Consider the following 20,232-nt stretch of genomic DNA (forward strand, 5'->3'; position numbering starts at 1 on the left):
GCTTTTCAAATAAATCAGGTGTAACTGGGCTGGTGAGAATCACTAGTGTGTTGAACCTTCATTTTGTGCTAGGTACTACATTGGAACATCTCACTTTAATTCATGAAATCGCATATCCTCCTTGCCCATTGTATAGATGAAGAAACTGAGGCTCAGAGCAATTAAGTAACCTGCTGGGGACTAGGAAGGTGTAAGCTGTGAGTGCTGTATGGGCCTGCCCCTCACTTGACTTAAAAGGTGACATCTGGGGAGAATGGTACCGCCCATGAGTCAACCTCTGTCCCCACTGTGCCAAGATAGCAAGGGGGATGGAGGGAGAGGGAGGGACTAAGGAGGGAAGCCTGAGACAGCTCCGGCTCTCCACCCAAGCCCAGCCCAAGGAACCAAACTGGGTGAGGTGAGGGTAGCTGCCAAGAACAGCAGGCCTGAGAACCACCAGAAGCCCTGCCTGATCTGCACGCCAGAGGCAGAGGCAGCTTATACTCCAGATCCCAAGGGGTTCACACCCAGGCCCAGCTGCCCTCTCCCACTCCAGGGGCGGGACTTCCTGTCTCTGGGGCTGTTAATATTTGCCTGGTTCAGCACAATACAGCTGGTAGCTTTCCACTGGGCTCAGCAATGTCTGGTATCGCTGGGGAAGAGCATCCCCAAGAATCCAAAACAGGACATGTCTGCTCTCAGAAGGGCCGGCTCATGGGCCGCCCTCGAGGGCTGATCTTGTCTTCTTGAGTCATGGGTGGTAGGAGTATTGTTTTTTTATAAAACTATTTACGAATTTACAACAGAGTAAGCTGGTTCACTCCCCAAATGCCCTCAAGAGCCGGGGCTGGGCCAGGCTGCAGCCAGGAACCTGGAACTCAGTCTGGGTTTCCCACATGGGTGGCAGGGACCCAAGTATTTGAACCGTCACCTGCTGCCTCCCAGGATACACACTAACAGGAAGCTGGATCCAAAGTCCCAAATGGTGGCGACGTCACCACTGTGCCAAACTCCTGCCCAGAGCTCTGCTTTTTTTTTTTTTTTTAACAGAAGGGCCCTGGCAGCCTGAGGTCAGCCACCTGCTGTCCCCCCTTCCCCCTCCCCTTGCCCTGACCTGCACTGACTGGAGCCTGGCAAAGCAGGAGACAGATTAAAAACAGAAGCGCGACCGTTTCTTTATTAAATTATACAAAAAGGGGAGGGGAGGGGGGCAGCTGTGGGGCTCGGCCCCAAACCCCGGCCCCACCCCGGCCTGGCGCTGTCTGAGAGGAGGGGATCTGACGGGGAGCCAAGGATCAGGCAGGAGAGGGGCGGGGTGGGGTGTGAGGTTGGGGGGTGCAGCGGTTACGTAGGAGAGGCCACCAGAGGGAGGCGGGGGCTGGTGGGGGACAGGGAGGAAGAGAGCAAAGAAAGGCGGGGGGCACTGGGGACCGGCTGGGGACTGAGATGGACGGAGCAGGTCAGGTGGCAACAACGGCAGAGTGAGGGTGCAGGGGGCAGTGACTGGAGGAGGGGAAATGAGAAAGCCAGGGAGAAGGAAGAGGGTGGCAGCTCTGGCGCAGGGCCCAGAGCAGGGAGCCAGGTGAAGTGGCTGCACTTGTCTGTCCCCAGCCCCTTCCGGGCCCCCAGGGCCTCTGGCCCCAGCCACTGGCAGGGGGCTCATGCCGACGCCCCGTTTTCTGTCTTCTGCCGCTTGGGATCCGCTTCATCCTGTAGGGAAGGAAAGAGCGTTGGGGTGGCTGCGAGGTGGGACGGGGGCCTCCCCCGGCTCTGGCGCCAGCCCCCACCCGGGCTGCCACAGGCTTTGCGCCCACATCCACAGGGCGCCCAGCCCCTGCTGCATCCCTGACAGCCCCTCTGGCCCCCGCGGCCCAGCCCAAACCTCCTCTTCGGCAGCTCTCTTCAGCGCGGGCCCTTCGTCATCCTCCTCTTCTTCTTCCTCATCTGAGGAGCCAGAAATGGGTCAATGGGGAAGGGCAGGCAGCTGCGGCGGGGACCCCCTGCGGTCACCCTCAGCCCTGCTCGGGCCTGCAAACCCACCCTGACTGCTGAGCCTCTGAGCCCGACCTCCCCTGCCCCTCCCCACCTTCTTCTTCTCCTTCATCCTCTTCCTCTCCGTCCTCGGCAGTCTCCTCCTCCTCCTCCTCGGCTCCGTTCTCCTCCTCCTGGAGGACAGACGACAAGGCCGGGTCACCCACCACCACAGGGTGACAACAAGGACCTGGGAGGGACCAAGGGACAGGCAGGAGCCCCCCCCCCCAAAGCAACTGGCAGGACAGTGACAGGGAGTGTACAGGTGGCTTCCGCCCGATGCCCCCAGCACACCTCAACCACCTCTTTCTTCCGCTCTTTCCGGCCGGCCTTCTCCTCCACTTTCTCCTTCTTCTCCTTCAGGTCCTGCAAGGGAAGATGTCACTTGTCACTCACCACAACTGACCTGCAGCCCTCAGCTCCTCCAACCCTGGTTCTCCCCGTGCAGTGAGCTTAGGAGAGTGACATGGAGAAGGGGCCACAGCTGAGCGACAGAACAAGGGTCCCAAGCTCCTTATGTCTGCGCCACAAAGGGACTGAGCACGGAGTCCTCCTTCCCCAAGTCCCCACGGAAGGGCAGTAGGTCGGTTCCCACCACCATCGAGGTCTTCCAAACCTCGCTGGCCCTAGAGGTCAGCTCGGCAACACAAGTCCCTCCATCTGGCCCGGTGCCCACGCCCTCCCCGGGGTCCCTCCCAGGCCCACCCAGCTCTGCCCTTTGTCTACCTCTGGAGCCTTTTCCTGAGCTCTGTCTCCTGGGCATCCCTCCCAGCTTCTAATAATGCCTTTGTTTCTCCCCGAGCCTCACGCTTGGCCAAACACCACAGGAACAGCGAGAGCACCCGAGCGCGTTCCCAGCACCCCCCTCTCACTTCCTCCCACCCCCACCCCAGACGGTCCTCTTCCCCTGGCACGTGCACTGCTGTGGGGGAAGAGGAGTAAAGTCGGATGGAAGAGTGTGGAAGGGAGCAGCGGGCAACAAGGCCTGGGCAGGAGGTGGGAGATGCACGCAGATGCAGGTGGCGCCTGTCTAGGCAGCTTCCCAGCACACAGCTCCGGGCCTCCTGCACCCTGGCTCCTGGCGGGCAGAGCCGCGATGTCCCAGCCTGATAGGCCAGCAGGAGCTGGCCACAGGAGAGTCCCCTCTGGACTCCACCCCAGACTTCAAATTCAGATTCCAGTCCTGTCCCCAGCCCGCCTCTGGCAGGCACTGGGTGACACTGTAGGTGTCCTTGTGTGATCTGATCTGGTGATGCTCACCGACTCCATGTGGCTGAAGTTTCCTGGGTGGGCAGATCACCCGGGAGGCCATGACCCATCTGGAACAGGACGGGGAATAGGAGAGGGGCCTGGTGCAGCGGGAACTGGGCAGGAGGGGAGGGTCTCCAACCCCCTTCCCCCTCCAGCTGCTTTGCTGTCTCCATTTCTTTGCCACAAGGTCGGGATGGCATTTCTACCAAGCTCTCCCCTACAGTCTGGGCCAGGAGAACCAGGGGCTGGTCAGCTTTGCCCTGAGGGCCCTGGGCTGATGGAAGGAGGCAGAACACCAGAGAGCAAAGTCCGAGGGGCGGGGCCCCCCTCCCCTGTCCTGTCCTCTGGCCACTGTCCTTCCATGATCCCTCTTCCAGGAGGGCCTGTGACCTGGGCCCTAGGTCTGTGCTAAGCGGCTCCCTGGCCTCCATGCAGGGACACACGCCGATGCCAGCCAACACAGCCAGAGAGGAGTGCTCCGCCATGGGTGGCCACATGGCCCGCGTAGGGGCATTCCGCACCCACTCCTGCGATGGGCACGGGAGCCTGGCTGAGCCACTGCCACTCGCACCCACAAAGCGGCGACATGGCTCCAAAACAGCTCGTTCTCCACCCGCACACATGTACCTGGCACAGGAAGCCCCACACAGCCGCCGGATCTCAGACACACAAAGACACCTACACGGCGAAGTCACATGCCACATGCCACCGAGGGCCACACTGGCACACCTCGTGGGATCTCACACACGGCCCACCTCCCAACGCCTTGTGCGTCCTGCAGGCTCCCCGCTTTTCCCTGGCAGGCCCCGGCACCCCCTCCCCGGCGAGAGCGGGCTCCCAGCCCCCAAACCCTGGCCGCATTAATTTCCCCAAGCGACACGAGGCAGGTTCCTTAGGGAAATTAGAGGGAGGCTGGAAGAGACGCAAGGGCACAGGGACGAGGCCAGGAAACGGATGGGAGCGAGGGCAGCTGCAGGCAAAGCCACGCAATGCCGAGCCTCGGCCTTCGCGAAGGCGATTCCCGCCCTCCTGCAGGTTTTTAGGGATTCAAAATTATTTAATAGAGGAGGGGGGCGCCGAGGAAGAGAAAGCTGAACGCCAGTGGAGCAGAGGGCGGAAAGGAGGGAAGAACACAGAGGCGGCAGCCGTCCGGGGAGGGAAGCCAGCGGCGGCCGGGCCTCGAGGGGAGGGGCCGAGGGCGGCCGCCTCCCGGGAGCGTCCCGCGTACACTTCGGATTCCCCAACCGCCCGGCACAGGTAAGGGGAGGTCAGACTGGAAGCAGAAACGGGGAAAGGTCGAGGGGAGGGGGCTCCGCAAAGTAAGCCCCGGAGCGCTGCGACGGGAAACCGCAGGGGTAGACCAGGCGGCCGCGAGTGGGCCGGGGCGGGGTGGGGACGGCGGCGGGCTCCGAGCGCCGGGCGCGGGCAGGCTGTTGGCGAGGCCGGGGGCGCGGCGTGGCGCGCGGGCCGCTAGAGGGCGCGGGCGCGTACAGCGGGGTAGGCAGCGCCAGGCCAGGAGCTGGGGGGAGGGCGCCCTGGGGTCCGCCGGGACCCGGGCGCGAGGGCCGTGCGGGGCCGTCGGGGGCGGCGCGGGGCGGGGGCCGGCGCACATCCGCGGGGGGCGCGCGGGGTCCCGACCGCAGCCGCTCCCGCCCGTACCTTGGCGCTCAACTCGGCCGCTGCCTCCACGCTCTTCTCCGACATGGTGCCGGGGCCGGGGCTGGCGGGAAGCCGGGGTCCCGGGGCCGAGACGGAGGGGCCCTGGACGGCGGAGGGTGGCCGCGGCCGGAACCTGGTGCGGTGGCGGCGGCGGCGGCAGCGGCAGAGGCGGCCGCTCTGCAAGCTGGGTCTCTGGAAGAGGCGGCAGAGGCGCGCGGGGTGGGGCGGAGGTGGGTCTGGAGCGGAGACCCGCAGGGCTGCGGCCGTCCGGAGGGCGGGCGGAAGGGCGGTGCGGGCGGTGGCCGGCGCGCTCTGGCCGCGGTCGCTCGGTCCTGCGCTTGCCGCCCCCGCACCAGCAGAGCTGCCGCCGACCAGCCGCTGCCGCCCCCGGGAAGGGAACCCGCTTATAAGGCGGCGCTGCCCGACGGGAGGGGCTTCCCAGGGGTGGGGCAGGCGGGAGCGGGGAGGAGGATGAAAGAGGAGGTTGGAGAGGTGGGGATAGGAGGATGAAAGCGAGGGGAGGGAGAGCGAGGGGCGGGAGGCAGGGCCGAGCCCGGGAGGGGGGAATGGAGAGACTGACGGCCGCGGAGGGAGGAGTGGGGCGAGGAGGTGGGAAGGGGTGGGGTTCCTGCGGGGAGGCACCTCTCCCAAATCCCAACCTACTGCCTGCGCGAAGGCCGAGTCTGTCTTCTGGGGGCGGACTCGAGAGGTGGCCAGGATCCTACTAACCCCGAAAAAGCCCTGACATTGTGATCCCGTGGGGCGGGGTGGGGTAGCAGATGGCGAGGCAGCGCAGGTATTTGAGAAAGCCAAAGCCGACGAGAGGCCGAGGGCTGCGGGGCTGCTTGCACACTACGTTGGCTGTCGGCGGTCATCTCCCTCTACAGGCTCGGGGGCCTGGGGAGGGGGTGGCAGAGCAGCAAGGGCACCGCCGGGCTCTCCGCTGCCGAGACCGACACGCGGGACCCCCGCTCGGTTCCCCCTTGACTCTTGCTTTCCCGTGACCTGCAGGGAGGCAGACCCTCCACCTGTCCCCGAGCTCACCTACTTGTGCGCTGGGCCCCTCTGTTTTCTCTGCAGCCCTCCTAGACTTACCTGACTGCCCTCGCAGCCGTTTGCCTGGCACATCTGCCCTTCCGACCTCACCTCCTCTCCGCGGCTCGCCCACCCTCTTCCACCCGCGCCCCTGTGCGTTCCGGCCCTCACTCAGTCGCCACCTGCTCTCTGTCCTTTGCCGATTTCCCTCAACTCTTCCTGCCCTCGTTTTCCCACAGTTGCCTCTCTGTGCTTTGCTGCCATCTTCCCCGGCCTGTCCTTAATTCAGGTGCCTCCTTTGCAAATATCCTGCGGAGGCCAGGTCCCGAGCTCCAGCCTTGTCCTGCTGGAACCCCACACTTCCCCGGCGCCTTGCCCTCAATCTCAGTTTCTTGGGATCTCAGGGGTGGGGGCTGGGGTCAGGAAGGTGGGTGGGTGGAAGGCTGGGGTTTGGCAAGAGGTGTGTCTGGTGTGTGTACACTCCCATGTTTGTCATCAATATTCATCTAAATTTTAGTCCAGTTCATTTTCTTAAAAAAAAAAAAACACGCTGGCCGATCAGTCATCGTCATTTGACATTTGCATGCTCAAATACACCGCCGTCTGGTCCTTGGTGTCCACACCGCTCAGTTTCTCCGAGTCTTCTCCCGGCTTCTCAGTCTCCGTCTCTTCAGAGATCTGGGGGCCCCACCCAGTTCTTCCTTGCGGGACTCGGTCCATCTTTCCTCTGAGCTTTTTCCATTCCCTCTCTCAATCTGTCTCTCTGAGTCACTGGCTGATGTCTTTAGTGATCTCTCCCCATCTCTATCTCTGTACTCTCGGGCTTCATTTATCTCCCTCTCCCCCCTCCTTGGCTACCCCCCCCCATCTCCCAGTCGCGCACCCTCTCCCTCCCGCCCTCCTGTTCCTCGCTCCTCTTCCCCCACCTCCCAGCCCCTCCCTCTGTCTCGGACACCCTGCTGGGCTCTTACCCTGTTGCCCTGGTAACCGCCCCCTACTCCGGTCACCTCCACTCCCCTCCCCCCTCCAATCACCGCCACTAACAACCTCCATCCACCTTCCTCCTATTTTTCCTGAGAGCCAATAGAAACCCTGTTGCCAGGTGGAATGCTCATTTGAATCAGCCAATCCAGGAGCCTAGCTGCTTGCCCTGCCTTATATGGGGATGTGAGGAGGGCCACTCCCCCCACTCCAGCCCCACAGGGGACCAGCCCCTCCACTGTCCTTTCTCCCCGCCCCTAAGAGAGACGGGGACCCTCCTTCTCCCTTTCTATAAGGGGCCAGGCCTCTCATTTCTCTCACTGGGACCACTGGGGTTAGTGTGGGGTGGGCCGGGCTGTGGGCTGGGCCTCTGGGCTGGGGGTGGGAATGAGGTGTGATTAGGGAAGGGGAGGCGGAGGGAGCCGGGAATTTTTCCCGGGGAGGGGTGTCTGGGAGCAGAGGCAGCTGCAGTGGAAAATTCCAGGGAGATGGAGAGGCAGAGAATGAGAATCCTGTCCCGAGGCCCAAGGGAGAGCGCACTGGGAATCAGAGCCGGGACACCAGGGTCCACAGGGACCCCTGGGAAAAGACCTGGGAAGATAGAGGCCTGGATCGGATCCTTGTCCCGCACAAGCTAAGGGGCTGGGCTGTGGTCCAACCTACCTGGTTGGACAACAGACTGGGGCCTGGAAGTCTTGGCTTCTTCGTGAGAAAGCAGCTGAAAGTGAGACTTAGCATGACTTTGGAGCTAGTGCGATGCTAAGCTAGCTGCCCCCTCCCCCCACCCCCGCAGCCGCCGGGGTTAGTGTCCCCGGCCAATGGTGCCAAATGCCTGTGCTTTCCGTAGAACTGTTTCTGAGGCTTTGTGGAGGCTTGCCTGTTCCTAGAATTCAGTTACTCCACAGTCCAATTGAGAAATTCTCCCTCTAGTCGCCTGTGCTGCTTACACGTCTTCTGGAGGTGGGAAAGAGGCGAGCAGGCGAGAAGGGCGGCCTGAGCCCCTGGGAACTCTGACTTCTGGCCCGACAGCCTAGAAAGGAACCTCACTGCGGTGGTACCTGCAGCCCTTCCTGGGGAGTCCTTCACTCCCTCCAGCTTCCTACACTTTTTTCAGCGTGCCTGTTTTTTTTGTTTGTTTGTTTTTGTTTTTGTTTTGTTTTTTGATAGACTAGGTGCTGAGAAAGAGCCCTGAGTGTGGGGCCATCTTCCCTCTTCATTATACTTTGTAGCTCCATTCCACTCCTAGTGACTTGTTTTCTATTCCCCCTCCCCACTGCCCGCTTCAATCTTTTCAAAACTCAGGTCAGTGGAGATGGGATTGCTAGGGACCTGAGCCACCCAACTTTGACCTGTTTGTGGTGATCCCAGTAAGGCATAAACACCATGCGTACTGCACTACTAGTCAGTATAGCCCATCATGGCCAGGGCCACTTCTGCTCACGTCTAAGTTAAAAATAAAGATGTGCCTTTTTGCCCTCCACGTGCAACTCGAGCTCTGGCATTTCAGCTTTTATTAAGCTCCTGTTAGGTGTTGGGCACTGGACTCTGATGGAAATAAAAGTAAATGAAAAACATGGTCCTTGCACTGAAGGAATCGATGGGGAGAGCTCAGTAGATCAAAGTACAGAGTGATAAGGGCCACGCATCCAGGACTGTTTGCTGGACAACGCACTGTGTGGTCTCCCTGAGGATCCAGAATACCTCCCTGATCTCACGGCGCTCCGAAGACCACGCATCTGTTGCTGTAGCTTCCTTGACACCAAACCGCCTTCCTCGGTCGGCATTCTGCTGTCACTGACAACTCCCCCTGTGGCACAGTAAATACCTAGCACAATGCTAGGCACAAAAGAGGAAGCCCTCACTAGCCTGAGATACCATTTTGGGCTAGAAATTTCAGAGTCAACCTGAGTTCTTTAAATAGGCTGGGAGAACACAGCCTGTTTGTTGTCGGTGTCTCGTTGGAGATCTCATTAACTACTGGTGTCCTGGTGGTCGCTGTCTTTTGTGGTTTGAACATCATAACTGAAATTTTGTTAAGATTTATTTATGCATTTGAAAGGCAACTGCAGAGAGAGAGAGAGAGAGATCTTCCATCTGCCATTTCACTCTCCAGATGGCCCCAACAACTGGGGCTGTGTCAGGCTGAAGCCAGGAGCCTGGAACTCCGCCTGGGTCTCCCACAAGGGTAGCAGGGCTCCAGGCATTTGAACCATCTTCAGCTGCTCTCCCAGGCATTACATAGGGAGCTGGATTGGAGGTGGAGCAGCCAGGACTTGAACCAGAGCTCAGGCAGTGGCTTACCCTGCTGTGCCACACTGCCAGCCCACAACTGAACTTTCTGTGGCCTCTCTTCTTCTGCTTCTCCATGAGCCTTCTCTCCAGCAAGAACAGTTGGTTTCACCATTATACCTCCTTCAGATTCTTTGCTTGGCTTTTCTATTCTCTGTGAGTTTATGACCTCCTTTGCTTTTACACCTAGAATAGTTTTCTATTGCCCAGCCTTCCCCTGTCCTCCCTCCAGTTTCTCTCCCCTACATGTGTGCTTAAAAAAGCCTTCAAGGGCCCTTAAAATGTCCAGACGCAGGGGCCTGGTGTTGTGGTGCAGCAGGTTAAGCCCCTGCTTGGGTGGCCAGCATCTGAGCCAGCTTCCTGCTGACGGGCTGGGAAAGGAGCAGAAGATAGTCCAAGTACTTGTGCCCCTGCGTCCATGTAGAAGACCCAGATGGAGGTCCTGGCCCAGCCATTTGGGGGAGTGAACCAGTAGATGGATGATTCTCTCTCTCTCTCTCTCGCTGTCTCTGTCCCTACATCTGTCACCCTGCCTTTCAAATAAATAGATCTTTTATTAAAAAAAAAAAAAAGTCCAGAAGTTGTTTTCCAGCTCCGTCAAATAAAACTTTCCATGATGATGGAAATGTTATTTATATGGGGGTCTCCGAAAGCTCAGGAAAATGGCATATTATGAAAAAACATGAATTTTAAGTTTTTTACAACCAAATAAATGTATGTATTAATTCCATTTTTCCATGGACATTTGGAAGTGCCCTTGTACTTTCTAATGTAATAGCCACAGCCCTGTCAGGATATTGAACACTTGAATTTGTGGCTAGTGCAACCTAGGCAGCTGGATTTGATTTTATTTTGATCACCTTTCAGTGCTCCGTGTGGCTGACAGCTGCCATGCTGGACATCACTACTTAGACCTTGGCCCTCAACTTTCTCTTTTTCTACCTCTTTTCTCACTTCCACGGATCTGTGAGTAGAAAGGCAGAGAGCAACCCTGGCGGCTGTGTTTCATATCATTTGATCCACTGTCGTCACATACATTATCACAGAGTTTTGATCTTTTTGTAGTTTAAACAGTGTGGTTGATCCAGAGGACCAGGAAAGTCAACATGAAAAGGCTAGGGAAAATGACACCAGGAAGGAGAGCTAAGGTCTTGTCTTGCCCAGAAGGGAAGACTTAATAACCAGGAGGAGCTGGTACTGTGGGGTGGTGGGTTCAGCAGCTGCTTATCATGCTGGCATCCCATATCACACTGTTGGTTTGAGTTCCAGCCACTCAGCTTCTGATCTGGTTTCCCATTAATGTGCCTGGGAAGATAGTGGAAGATGGCCCAGTTGCTTGGGCCCCTGATACCTGTGTGGGAGACCCAGATAGGGTTCCAGGCTCTTACCTTCAGTCTGGCCCAGCGCCAGCTGTTGCAGCCATTTAGGGAGTGAACCAGTAAAGGGAAGATCTGTCTGTCACTTTGTCTTTCAAATTAATTAATTGGGGCCATCACTGTGGCACAGCAGGTTAAAGCCATGGCCTGAAGTGCCGGCATCCCTTATGAGCTCTGGTTTGAGTTCTGGCTGCTCCACTTCCAATCCAGCTCACTGCTAATGCGCCTGGGAACACAGTGGAGATGGCCCAAGTCCTTGGGCCCCTGCACCCATGTGGGAGACCTGGAAGAAGTTCCAGGCTCCAGGCTTCAGACTGGCCCAGCCCCAGCTGTTGCAGCCATTTGAGGAGTGAACCAATGGATGGAAGACCTCTCTCTGTATCTCTTCTCGCTCTCTCTAACTCTGCCTTTCAAATAAAAAGGGTGTTCTATCACACACTTCAGTGGTTTTAAGTTGTGTTGCCAAAACATACAGCAAACACTGATGACTCAGTTCTCTCACACTGACTTAACTCCTGAGCCCGAGTCATGGCCCTCATTCCATTCTGCTTCCCTGAACGCAGCCCAGCTCCTTGATGTTCCCACTGAAAGCCCCTCGTGTTTCCTATTTCCATTATGGTGCTCACCTCCACCCATTCATTCAGGCAAAAGAGTGATCCTCATCTCCACTTTTGTGCACAACGGAGAGACAAGGAGTGGGGGTTCACTCTCCAAATGCCTGCAATAGCCAGGGGTGGGCCAGGCTGAAGCCAGGAGCTCAGAACTCCATCCTGGTCTCCCACATGGGTGGCAGGGGTTCAAGCATCCAAGCCATCATCTGCTGCCACTCAGTAGCCAGGACTCGAACTGGCACTCTGACATGGGAAGCTGGTGTCCCCAGAGGTGGCCTAAGTGGCTGGGCTGTAGTGCCGGACCCTCACGTGGACTTTTCTTTCCCTCACTAGCTCCTTCTTATTCCTTGAAGGCCCCTCTCCAAGCATACCCCTGCATCTACTCAAAGCATCAGCATCCCTCACTGACTTTAAGTTCTTAAGGTTTTTAATCATGATTTTGAGAATTTTCATATTACCCATTTCCATACCTGGCATATTCTAGAAGTTTAAAAATGCTTCCTGAAATGCATCTAAAATATAGCTGGACTGTTATAGTCTCCCTACTTCCAACACCATTGCTCCACCCTCGCTCTGTTCACATATCCAAGTGCCCTGGGACTGCTCCAGATGCGTGACCTCACATCTAAAGAGGGCCCTTTCTTCTGGCCCAGCTCCACCCTCGCAAGGACTTCCCCACTTGGGCCCCATCAGACAAAGCAGTGAAGGCAGAAGTCACTCTGTTTCTCTGCGTTCCCAGCAGTCCTCATCCTCCTGGTTGTCAGCCTCATCGCTGGTAGGGCCTGCTTCCTCCTGTGTCTTAGCATCTGGGAGCTATGGGATACTCTAGACTGAGGAATTCCCATTCATGACGACTTACTGGACAGAAAAGGGCGATAGGTGGGGAGAGAGGGGAAGGGAAGAGGGAGGAAGAGAGGAAAGAAGAGGTGGAAGACAGAAACTCTGGTTTCTTGTAAGATAACACCCCCTTCAATTGCAGGAGCAGGCAGCTGCCCACAGGCTGTCTCCAGGGGCTTTGACAATGAACTCTTGCTTCTCCTCCTCCTTTCTCACCTGCTGAACAATTTTTAAATCTGGAACAAAACCCAGGTTTTGAGTTTTGTCTCCTAGGAGAAGTTAATACACTGGTTAAACATCACACAGAGGTCAAGATGCCTGATATTAGAATCTTGGGCTATGGAGAGAAGCCAAGGCAGCAAGTATGGCCGTTGTCGTGGCTCAGTGGGTTCAGCCGCTGCTTTCCATGCTGCCATTCCATATCAGAGCACTGGCTCCACGATCCAGCTTCCTGCACCTGGGAGGCAGTGGGGGTTGGCCCAAGTACTGGGACCCCTGCTGCCTGGGTTGGAGACCCAGATGGAGTTCCTGGCTCCTGGTTTTGGCCTGGCCTAGTTGGGGAGGAAACCAGCGCACAGAAGATATTTTTCTCTCCCCCTCTCTCTCTCACTCTTGCTCTGCCTTTCAATGGATGATTTTTTTTTTTTTTTTTTTTGACAGGCAGAGTTAGAGAGAGAGACAGAAAGGTCTTCCTTTTCCATTGGTTCACCCCCCAAATGGCTGCCACAGCCGGCGCGCTACACCGATCCAAAGCCAGGAGCCAGGTGCTTCCTCCTGGTCTCCCATGCGGATGCAGGGGCCCAAGACTTGGGCCATCCTCCACTGCCTTCCCAGGACACAGCAGAAAGCTGGACTGGAAGAGGAGCAACTGGGACAGAATCTGGTGCCCCAACCAGGGGACTAGAACCCTGGGTGCCGGCGCCGCAGGCAGAGGATTAGCCAAGTGAGCCCCTGCCTGAATAATTTTTTTAATAGAGAATGCAAAAGAGGCTAGGAGATTTGTATGCCTTAAATTAGTAGGAATTGTGTCTTATAATTTTGTATTTATGCTCAGTACAGTGCACCTAGGTCAGTGCAAGGCCTCATTAAACATTGTCAATGGTCAATAAAGAACTTCCTTTGGAAGGAAGAGAGGACAAAAAAAATCGGATAGGATCTCCCTAGTTAAGGCTGGGCCCAGAATCCTTTGGTCACATGTCAAACCGCTTTTGTTTGGTGCAAGAGGAAAAGGGATGGTTGCATGTTGGCTGTCGAGATTAAAGCCATCTGGGCTACTTTTGTCATGTATGTTACCATAGGTGGTGTTCAGGGTTGTCACAGATTAAACAGACTGGCATCTGGATGATTAAAAACTTAAAAGATATTATGACTTCTCTTCCCTAGAAATAGTAATGACAAAATTTCTTTTTTCTGTTTTCCTTGGACTTTGCCAGTCTGCTGGTTTACCTCTTATCTGCCCCTGCGCCCATCCCCACTACTGTTTCTTCCTCTTTCACAGTGATGGGTCCAAAGAAACCTGAGAAGCCCTGCTCCCAGCTCCTTTTCCGAGTCACCAACGACCCTCTCCTCCATCTCCCCCAGGGAGTTATTGGGAACAGGTCAGGCTCCACAGCACTAATATGACTAACAGCCAGAGTAAAGAACCAGGGAGAGCTGGAGTTTGGATGAGTCTGGTCTAAAGTCCACCCTAGAAAGTCCAAATCTTCTGACACCACAGGGGAGGGCCCTTGTCTCCAGGAGAGCCAGATTTTATGCAAGACATTTAATATGTCAAAGTATCAGCCACTAGCCTTGGAGTCAGGTCTCCTGGGCCCTGTCTGGAGCCCCGCCTCCGAGTAATCCCCTCCACCCCGTTCTGCTCCCAAACTTGAAACCCTTGACCTACCTGTCTAACTAGAGGCAAAAATGATCCGTGCAGGATCAGGAGCTTGTAAGGATACAACAGCTAGGGAAGATCAGCACATAACTGAAGGACTTCAGAACTAGACTTTGCCCAGTCCGACCCTTCACGGAGGGGATAACTAGGGGGTCCAGGAGCCGCCTCCGCTACAGCTCCAGCCTGGCCCACCAGCGCCCCCTGGCGGCCAGCCCCTCAACCTTGGCCTCTATGCCCCAGTCCGACTTTCCCAAGCGTGAACCAGACCTGGGCTGGAGAGCTTTTACGTCACTCCAGGGACCCCGCCCTGTCAGGAAAGCTCCTCCCTCGGGGGGGGGGCAGGCGCGGGCGCCTCCCGCCTGAGAAACGCTGCCCTTCCTTCCTCGAGGCCTGAACGCCTCTGCAGAAAGTCTGCTTAAAGCTCCCCGCAGGGATCTGCCACACCTAGTCGCCCACAGAGCGCCCGCCCCTGGCCCAGGGGTGTCTGCCCGCGTCCTCCTCCGGCCCCCAAGGGAACGAGCTTCAGTGCCCTGTCCCCTGCCGAGGAAAGGACTCCTCTTCCTCACCCCCCACCCTTACCGGGACCCAAATCCAGGTTATTAATGAGGCCTCCCCGCCCCTCGTTCCCAGCGGACCCCGCGCGGCCCCAGACCTGACTCCCCCCTCGCTAGCCCCGGGGACGCGGCCCTGCCCTCCCCCAACCCCAGCGGGCGGAGCTCCCGCCGCCCGGCCCGAGTGGGCTGTCCCTCCGTGACGTCACTTCCGCCCGGGCCTGGCCGAGGGCGGGGGTACGGAGGTGGCAGCTGTGGGAGGAGGCGGTGCGGGCGGCCGAGGAGCTCCAGCCCCGACCAATCCCCACGTCCCGGGCCGCGACCCTGAGCCTGCATCGCACCGAGAAGCGAAACCGGCCGGATGGGCCGCTGAGCCCGAGCCGGGGACCGGTGAGGCTAGAGCAGAGCAGGCAGCCCGGGCAGGGCGGGAGCGCGCCCGCGGACTGCAGGGTGCGAGGGGCCGGCGGTGCGGACGGGGGAGAGGGTCGGGCCTATCTCTCCGGGTCGCCCGGCGGGGAGGCAGGCGCTGGGGGCAGCCGACAGGCGCGGGGGGCGCAGGAGGTCCGCCCGGGCCAGGCCCGGCCGCAGATGGAGGGGGGGGGGAAGGGAGGCCGAGCTGGTTGGGGTCAGTAGTGGGGCGGAGGGCCAGCACTTGGGGTTGTCGTCCGGGGCACGGATGGGAGAGGGAGGGTGTTCCTGCCTCGGGCTTTGGGAAGAAGATGGCCCTGGGCGGGGGAGGCAGAAGACTGAGGGCTTCGGAAAATTTTCCATGGCCCTCACCGAGAGTGTGAGGTTTGAAGGGGGTTGTGTGGAGTACCGGGAGTTGGGGGTCAGCGTCAGTATGTGGAAGGGACGGTGCGCTGAGAGTACTACATTGTGCGAACGTGCGGCAGCCTGGTCACCTCTGAGTAACCGAGCGTGGGCATCTTTACAGCGGGGAGCCCCCTGGAGCTCAGATCAGCATGTTCCGCTTCATGAGGGACGTGGAGCCCGAGGATCCCATGTTCCTGATGTGAGTACTGCCGGCTCGGCTTCCGCTGGGAACAGGGCAGACAGGCCCCTGGGCGCTCAGCACCAGCTCTGACTCAGGGCAGTGGGGTCTGCGTGCTCCAGTTGCGCCCTGTGACTGTGGGCTGACAGCGCGGCCCTTGTGCCGGTCCTACAGAATCCTCACTCCACAGGGACCCCTTCGCCATTCACCGCCAGCACATGAGCCGGATGTTGTCCGGCGGCTTCGGATACAGCCCCTTCCTGAGCATCACAGATGGCAGCGTGCCGGGGGCCAGGCCTGCCAGCCGCAGGATGCAGGTGACCGTGTGAAACATACCCCAGACCCCGGGGAGGCCAGAGGGCGGGCGGGAGCGCACTTGATTTTCTATTCACTGTGTGCATTTGCTTGTTATTTCAAGGGCAGAGAGACAGATCCCCTACCCACTGCTTGCTTCACTCCCCAAATGCCTGCCACAGCGAGGAGCCAGGGCAGGTCTCTCACCTGGGCAGCAGGGACCCAGCTACTTAGGCTGTCACCTGCTGTCTCCCAGGCTGTGCATTGGCAGGAAGCTTGAATGGAAAGCAGAGCCAGGACCCAAACCCAGGCCCTCCAGCGTGGGATACAGACGCAGACCTCCCAAACGGCAGCTGACCCGCTGCACCAGATGCCCACGCGGCACTTTATTTTTCTTGCACCACAGCCAGCCTAGCAAACGAAATGATCTTAGAGGAGGTGGGGGAGGGGTGTGGAAAAAGGCTGCTTGACCCCTTTTGAGAGGAGGGTTGAAAGTTGGGGATTGTACCACGACAGGATGTGGCTGTCTCACTTTGGTTCCTCCCATGTTTCCTGTAGGCTGGGGCTGTCTCCCCCTTCGGGATGTTGGGAATGGTGAGTGCCTGTCTCCTGGTGGCCTTCTGTCTCGTTCATTCTGTAACCTTAGGTATCATTCCAAATCTGTTGCTTTGGAGTAGTCTCACAGGTAACCCCAGGATCTTCTCTCTCTCTTTTTTTTAGAGGTTTATTTATTTGAGCGGTAGAGTTATAGATATAGAGAAGAGAGACAGAGAGGTCTTCCATCTGCTAGTTCACTCCCCAAATTGCTACAACAGCTAGAGCTGAGCTGAGCTGAAGCCAGGAGCCAAGAGCTTCTTCAGGTCTGTTATGTGGGTTCAGGGGCCAAAACACTTGGACCATCTTTCACTGCTTTCCCAGGCACATTAACAAGGAGCTGGACTGGAAGTGGAGCAGCTGGGACCCAAACCAGTGCCCACATGGGATGTGGCACCAGCCACAGGCAGAGGCTTAGGCTTCTACAGCACAGCGCCAGGCCCTGCATCTCTGAGTTCACAGAACTCTGAGCCAGTTCTGTGCCTACCCCTGTGCTCCTGGAACTCCATACCCTTAGGAAGATGGAGTTATCTTGCCAAGTTTGGTCTTTAGAGGAGGGGGCAACTGTGGAATGGCTGACGAGATTTGGTTTTCAGTAGATTCTAATAATTTCTTAGCAGTTAGACTCCCATTAACTTCGGCTTGCTTCTTAAAGATAGGGGCTGAAGTGGCAGTCAGGAGAAGGGCATTGGATCAGAGCAGCCAGGGGGACGGAGAAGGAGGTCAGCAGTCTACGGGAGAAACCTGAGCATTTTGGTCACTCTGATGGAGAGAAAGCAGCTGCTGGGTGTGAAAGAAGAGGAGCAGGGGGACGGGGGCCATGTGGCCGGGGGGTGCCTACGGGTCATCTCCGAGCACTGACCCTGAAGTCCTGTTTTCCGTCTCTTTCTCTAGTCTGGTGGCTTCATGGACATGTTTGGGATGATGAATGACATGATTGGAAACATGGTGAGATTCTCGCCCCCTGGCCCTCGCCAGCCTCGTTCTCGGTGATGACTGGGGGCCCCCAAGTCCTCTGGGGCTGCGGGAGGAGAGGGTGCTGTGAAGGGCTGGCACTGGAGAGTGTGATGGAACCCAGCACGCTGGGAGCCGGTCTGCCCTCAGGCCTGAGTGGGAAGCGGCAGCAGCAGCATTCTTAAGTAGGCAGTGACAGCTCTGCCTCTTACCAGCGTTCTTGCTTATGTTGAGCTCAGAGGAAGTTAGGGGCAGCTGAAGAGTGAAATCTCTTTTCTGGCCTGGAATCCTCCCCATTCTCTTTCTCTCTCTCTTTTTTCCCTCTAATTTGAAAGGCAGAGTGACAGAGATGGAGAGAGAGTGAGTTATCTTACATCCACCCCCTCAAATGCCTGCAGATGGGGCTGGGCCAGGCTGAAACCAGGAGCCAGGAACTCTCTCTGGGTCTCCCAGTAGATGGCTGGGACTCAAGTATTAGGGCCATTGTCTGCCGCCTCCCATGTGTGTTAGCAGGAACCTGGATTGGAAGAGGAGGCAGGATTAGATCCCAGGTACTCTGATATGGAATGTGAGCATTTGAAGCCAAGGCTTAACCCACTGTGCTAAAACACTCTCCCCCTTTTTAAAAAACTATGCACTGTCACTTATTTGAAAGGCAGAGAGACTGAGGCAGATCTTCCATTCACTGGCTCACTTCCCAAATGCCCACACCAGCCATGGCTGGGCCAGGCCAAAGCCAGAGGCAGAAACTGAGTCTCCCATGTAGGTGGTAGGAACCCCACTACATGGGCCATCACCTGCTGCCTCCCAGGGAGTGCATGAGCAGGAAGCTGGGAACATGCAGAGCTGGGATGGGAGCCCAGGCACCCTGATGGGATGTAGGCGCCAAGCCCCTGCCCCTCCGTTCTGTCCGACTGCCCCCTCTCCTCCCCAGGAACACATGACAGCTGGAGGCAATTGCCAGACCTTTTCGTCCTCCACTGTCATTTCCTACTCCAACACGGGTGACGGGGCCCCCAAGGTCTACCAAGAGACATCGGAGATGCGCTCAGCGCCAGGCGGGGTAAGTGTGGGAGGAGCGGGGTTGAAGAACACCTGGAGAAGCCCTACCGTCTCTCTTCAGGCTTGGGTTGTGTGGCTGCTGTGTGTATCCCGGGACGGTCTGGCCAGGGCTCTGTCGAGGCTAACCAAGCAGGCTCTGTTCTCCCCAGATCCGGGAGACACGGAGGACCGTCCGGGACTCGGACAGCGGACTTGAGCAGATGTCCATTGGGCATCACATCCGGGACAGGGCTCACATCCTGCAGCGCTCCCGAAACCACCGCACAGGCGACCAGGAGGAGCGGCAGGACTACATCAACCTGGACGAGAGTGAGCCTTTCTCCCCGCTGGCTGGCCAGCAGCCCTGGTCTGCTTCCTAGGGGATGCCAGCTGGCCCTCCCCAGTGAGATTCCTCCGGCAGAGCTGTGGGGATCTGCTCTGGCTGGGAGCCTTGGTGTCAGCCCAGGGACTGAGTCGAGTGCTGGCAGCCGCCTCCCAAGGAGGGAAGGGCCGGCTTGGTCACTGATGCCAACCAGAATGGTGTCGATACCATTCTACCCGTTTTCATTTGGATCAGGATTTCTTTCTCCTCCCTTGATTTCATCTTATTTAAAATAAAAACAGTTATGAAATACCATTGGATCCCCAACTCAGTAATTATCCCATTCCCGATTTCCTTCTGTCTTAGGCCTGCCAGTGGCCGCCAGGGACCACGTGGAAGCGAAATCGCTAAAGGAAGTTGCTGCTTCCCCTCCCCCAAGCACAGGGCCTTTCACCCGCTGAAAGGCTGGGGCTCCCTCTGCGCATGTGCGTCCAGCAGCCCTGCTGCGTGCCAGCGTCATGGCGTCATAGCGTCATAGCTGCGCTCTGTGTGCTCCGCAGGCGAGGCCGCCGCGTTTGATGATGAGTGGCGGCGGGAGACGTCGCGATTCCGGCAGCAGCGCCCACTGGAATTCCGACGGCATGAGGCTTCAGCGGCTGGCGGCCGGAGGGCCGAGGGGCCGCCTCGCCTGGCCATCCAGGGACCTGAGGACTCCCCTTCCCGACAGTCCCGCCGCTACGACTGGTGAGGGCCCCGGGCCCTCGGCCTCTCTTGTAAGTAGTGGGGAGGGAGGGAGGGACAGTGCTGCGCGAGGCGAGCCGCACAGGGGCTGGCACAGGGGCGCTGGGGCCCCGCTGTGCTGCCCCTCGGGTAGAGCACGTTCCAGTTGGCGGGAGAGAGGAGCTGCGTTCACTGCACCAGCCCCCGGCTTTCCTAGCGTTCTTTCCTTTTGACCTGTGCTCCTCTCTTCCCCATCCAGGTGCAGGCTGAGAGGCTGAGAAACCATCCCCTGAAATTACTTTTTCCTCTCCAACCCCCACCCCCAATTTAATATTAAATTAACAGGCAGGCTGGCCCCCACCTCCCCCTGGGGGTCTCAGGGAGAGCCTTTCACGGCCCCCTCGACCTACTTCTTGCTTCTCATCCCTTCCCACGGCCGCTGCACCCGCCCTGGATCTAACTTGACTTTCCACATCGCTGCTCCATCTCCGAAGCTCCTCACGCTCCCATTCCACCCTTGCTGTGCATCCGAGGGTCTTTGGGGGTGAGCTCTAGGTTCAGGGGCCTCCTCCATCTCTCAGCCACCCTGGATCTTCGCCCAGCTCCTGCTCCGAGCCCGCATGGCAGGGGCCGTACATAGCCCTGTCCAGGGCTGTGGAACCAGGGACTGCTTCCCGACTCTTTCTCCCTCCCCCTCCCGCCCACGCACACATCACAGAAATCTTCCCTCCACCCTTCTCTGCCTTTATTTTTTGATTTGTGCAACTTGTAACTAGGTGGTTATGGAATAAAGGAGAATGGGAAAAAAGACCAAGTAGGGTCTGGCTGCGCTTTGATCTC

General features: G+C 58.0%; 2 protein-coding genes across 4 annotated transcripts; one reads left to right on the forward strand and one right to left on the reverse strand.

The window, feature by feature from the left end:
- Positions 1–1,129: 1,129 nt before the first annotated feature.
- Positions 1,130–6,048, reverse strand: PTMS (parathymosin). Its single transcript, XM_089303320.1, has 6 exons — positions 6,016–6,048; positions 4,921–5,337; positions 2,305–2,376; positions 2,066–2,144; positions 1,862–1,923; positions 1,130–1,689 (listed from the first exon to the last, which is right to left on the reverse strand). Exons 1-6 carry the CDS (start codon positions 6,046–6,048, stop codon positions 1,639–1,641), a joined length of 714 nt encoding a protein of 237 aa, XP_089159446.1. The 3' UTR covers positions 1,130–1,638.
- MLF2 (myeloid leukemia factor 2) lies at positions 3,972–20,124 on the forward strand. 3 transcript variants are annotated; one of them, XM_017343412.4, is made up of 9 exons: positions 3,972–4,518; positions 15,411–15,488; positions 15,658–15,784; positions 16,320–16,355; positions 17,250–17,303; positions 18,244–18,372; positions 18,521–18,680; positions 19,233–19,445; positions 19,652–20,124. In XM_017343412.4, the coding sequence occupies exons 2-8, from the start codon at positions 15,439–15,441 to the stop codon at positions 19,418–19,420; spliced, it is 744 nt and encodes a 247-aa protein (XP_017198901.1). In that variant the 5' UTR covers positions 3,972–4,518; positions 15,411–15,438; the 3' UTR covers positions 19,421–19,445; positions 19,652–20,124. The 3 variants fall into 3 exon arrangements, with proteins under 3 accessions (XP_017198901.1, XP_008257981.1, XP_002712941.1); XM_008259759.5 differs by lacking the exon at positions 3,972–4,518 and adding an exon at positions 14,731–14,926; XM_002712895.6 differs by lacking the exon at positions 3,972–4,518 and adding an exon at positions 14,731–14,866.
- The last annotated feature ends 108 nt before the right edge of the window (positions 20,125–20,232 follow it).

The sequence above is a fragment of the Oryctolagus cuniculus genome, chromosome 9, assembly GCF_051225735.1.
Source record: "Oryctolagus cuniculus isolate XC-2025 breed Fujian yellow rabbit chromosome 9, ASM5122573v1, whole genome shotgun sequence".
Lineage (NCBI taxonomy): Eukaryota > Metazoa > Chordata > Mammalia > Lagomorpha > Leporidae > Oryctolagus > Oryctolagus cuniculus.